We start from the raw sequence: 1,555 nt of genomic DNA on the forward strand, positions 1-1,555 counted from the left end.
TCCATCCTTCTTTATGGTCCTACTTTCTCATCTGTACATGATTACTGGAAAAACCATAGCTTTGAATATATGGACCTTTACCAGCAAAGTGATGTCTCTGATTTTTAATACACTGTATAAGTTTGTCATAGCTTTTCTTCCAATAAGCAAATGACCTATTTAGCAAACTCTAAGTTACTGTCATTGCTGAGTTTAAATGGGTCACAAATCAAGTTTCCCCAAAGCAAAGTGAGATAGACTTTGCATGCAGAAAGTTTATTGAAGAGTATTCTCAGTATGAAGACCTATAAAATGGGAAGTTAGCTAAGGAAGCAAAACTGGATATAGGGAGAAGTGGTCCATGATGCCTATATGTAGTGCTCTGGAGTTGGGGAGCTCTGGAGCTGGATGGACCCTCAGAGTCAAACTGAGGCAAGGTAGCCAAGCCTTTTTAATCCTCCATTGACCTCCCCAGGCATCCTCCACTATCCCAAGGAGAAGCAAGGCCTAGGGCAAGATGTCTCTTCTCAGCTATGGGCAATTCCTTGAGAAGAACACAACTGAAAACTTCCACCTGTCAACTCTTTCAACGACCATGGAATGAAGGATGTGTGTCTTCTATTCTTGTAACTCTGTCAGCCCAACTTTTTGTCCAAATTGCCACACTCGTCATGAACATGATAGATTGAGTTGATATCTAAATTTGACTAACCTTAATCAGAGAATGACTTTTATTTTTAGTACGGCACATTCATATCTCTTCTAATGAAACTACAGTTGGTTAGGTCAGGTTTCCTGGCCCCAGAGCACATCTCCAAGTGCCAAAACCAACCTAGTTCTGCCCAACACCACAAGAACACCTCCCCAGGAGTTTCTTGAGAGCACCAGCCACTTCCTTGTTCCTCAGGCTGTAGATAAGTGGGTTGAGCATAGGGGTAATCATGGTATAGAAGGCTGAGACCACCTTGTCCTGCTTGGAAGAATGATAAGCCTGAGGCCGCATGTAGGTGATCATGGCGGCCCCGTAGAAGAGAGACACAGCTGCCATGTGAGAGGAACAGGTAGCAAAGGCCTTCTGCCGACCTTCAGCAGAACGCATGTGGAGCACAGTTATCAGGATCCTCAGATATGAGGCAGAGATGACAGAGAAGGGCAGGAGCAGCATGAGGACACAGCACACATAGATCATAGTCTCATAGAGGGAGGTATCAGCACAGGCCAGCTTGAGCACTGCAGGGACCTCACAGAAGAAGTGGTCAATCTCTTGGGAGCCACAGTAAGGGAATCGTAGTGTAAAGATAGCCTGGATCAGCCCATCCACCAGGCCAAAGAGCCAAGACCCTGCCACCATGAGCCAGCAGACACGGCGGCTCATGACCACTGAGTACCTCAGTGGGTTGCTGATGGCCACATAGCGATCATAGGCCATGAAAGCCAGGAGGAAGCACTCATCCCCTAGGAGGGTGAGGAAGAAGAGGATCTGGAGCCCATAGCCTGTGAAAGATATGGAACCATGCCCCAGGAGATAGTCAATGGCCATGCGTGGTACAATGGTGGAGATGAGCATGAGGTCCAT

General features: G+C 46.8%; 1 protein-coding gene across 1 annotated transcript in view; it reads right to left on the reverse strand.

The window, feature by feature from the left end:
• Positions 1-811: 811 nt before the first annotated feature.
• LOC138086240 (olfactory receptor 2V1-like) overlaps positions 812-1,555 on the reverse strand; it is a 951-nt gene continuing 207 nt past the window's right edge. The window contains exon 1 of the mRNA XM_068981038.1: positions 812-1,555. This exon is cut by the window's right edge and continues 207 nt beyond it. Within this exon, the coding sequence (XP_068837139.1) occupies positions 812-1,555 (744 nt within the window).

Source organism: Capricornis sumatraensis, chromosome 9 (assembly GCF_032405125.1).
Source record: "Capricornis sumatraensis isolate serow.1 chromosome 9, serow.2, whole genome shotgun sequence".
Taxonomy (NCBI): domain Eukaryota; kingdom Metazoa; phylum Chordata; class Mammalia; order Artiodactyla; family Bovidae; genus Capricornis; species Capricornis sumatraensis.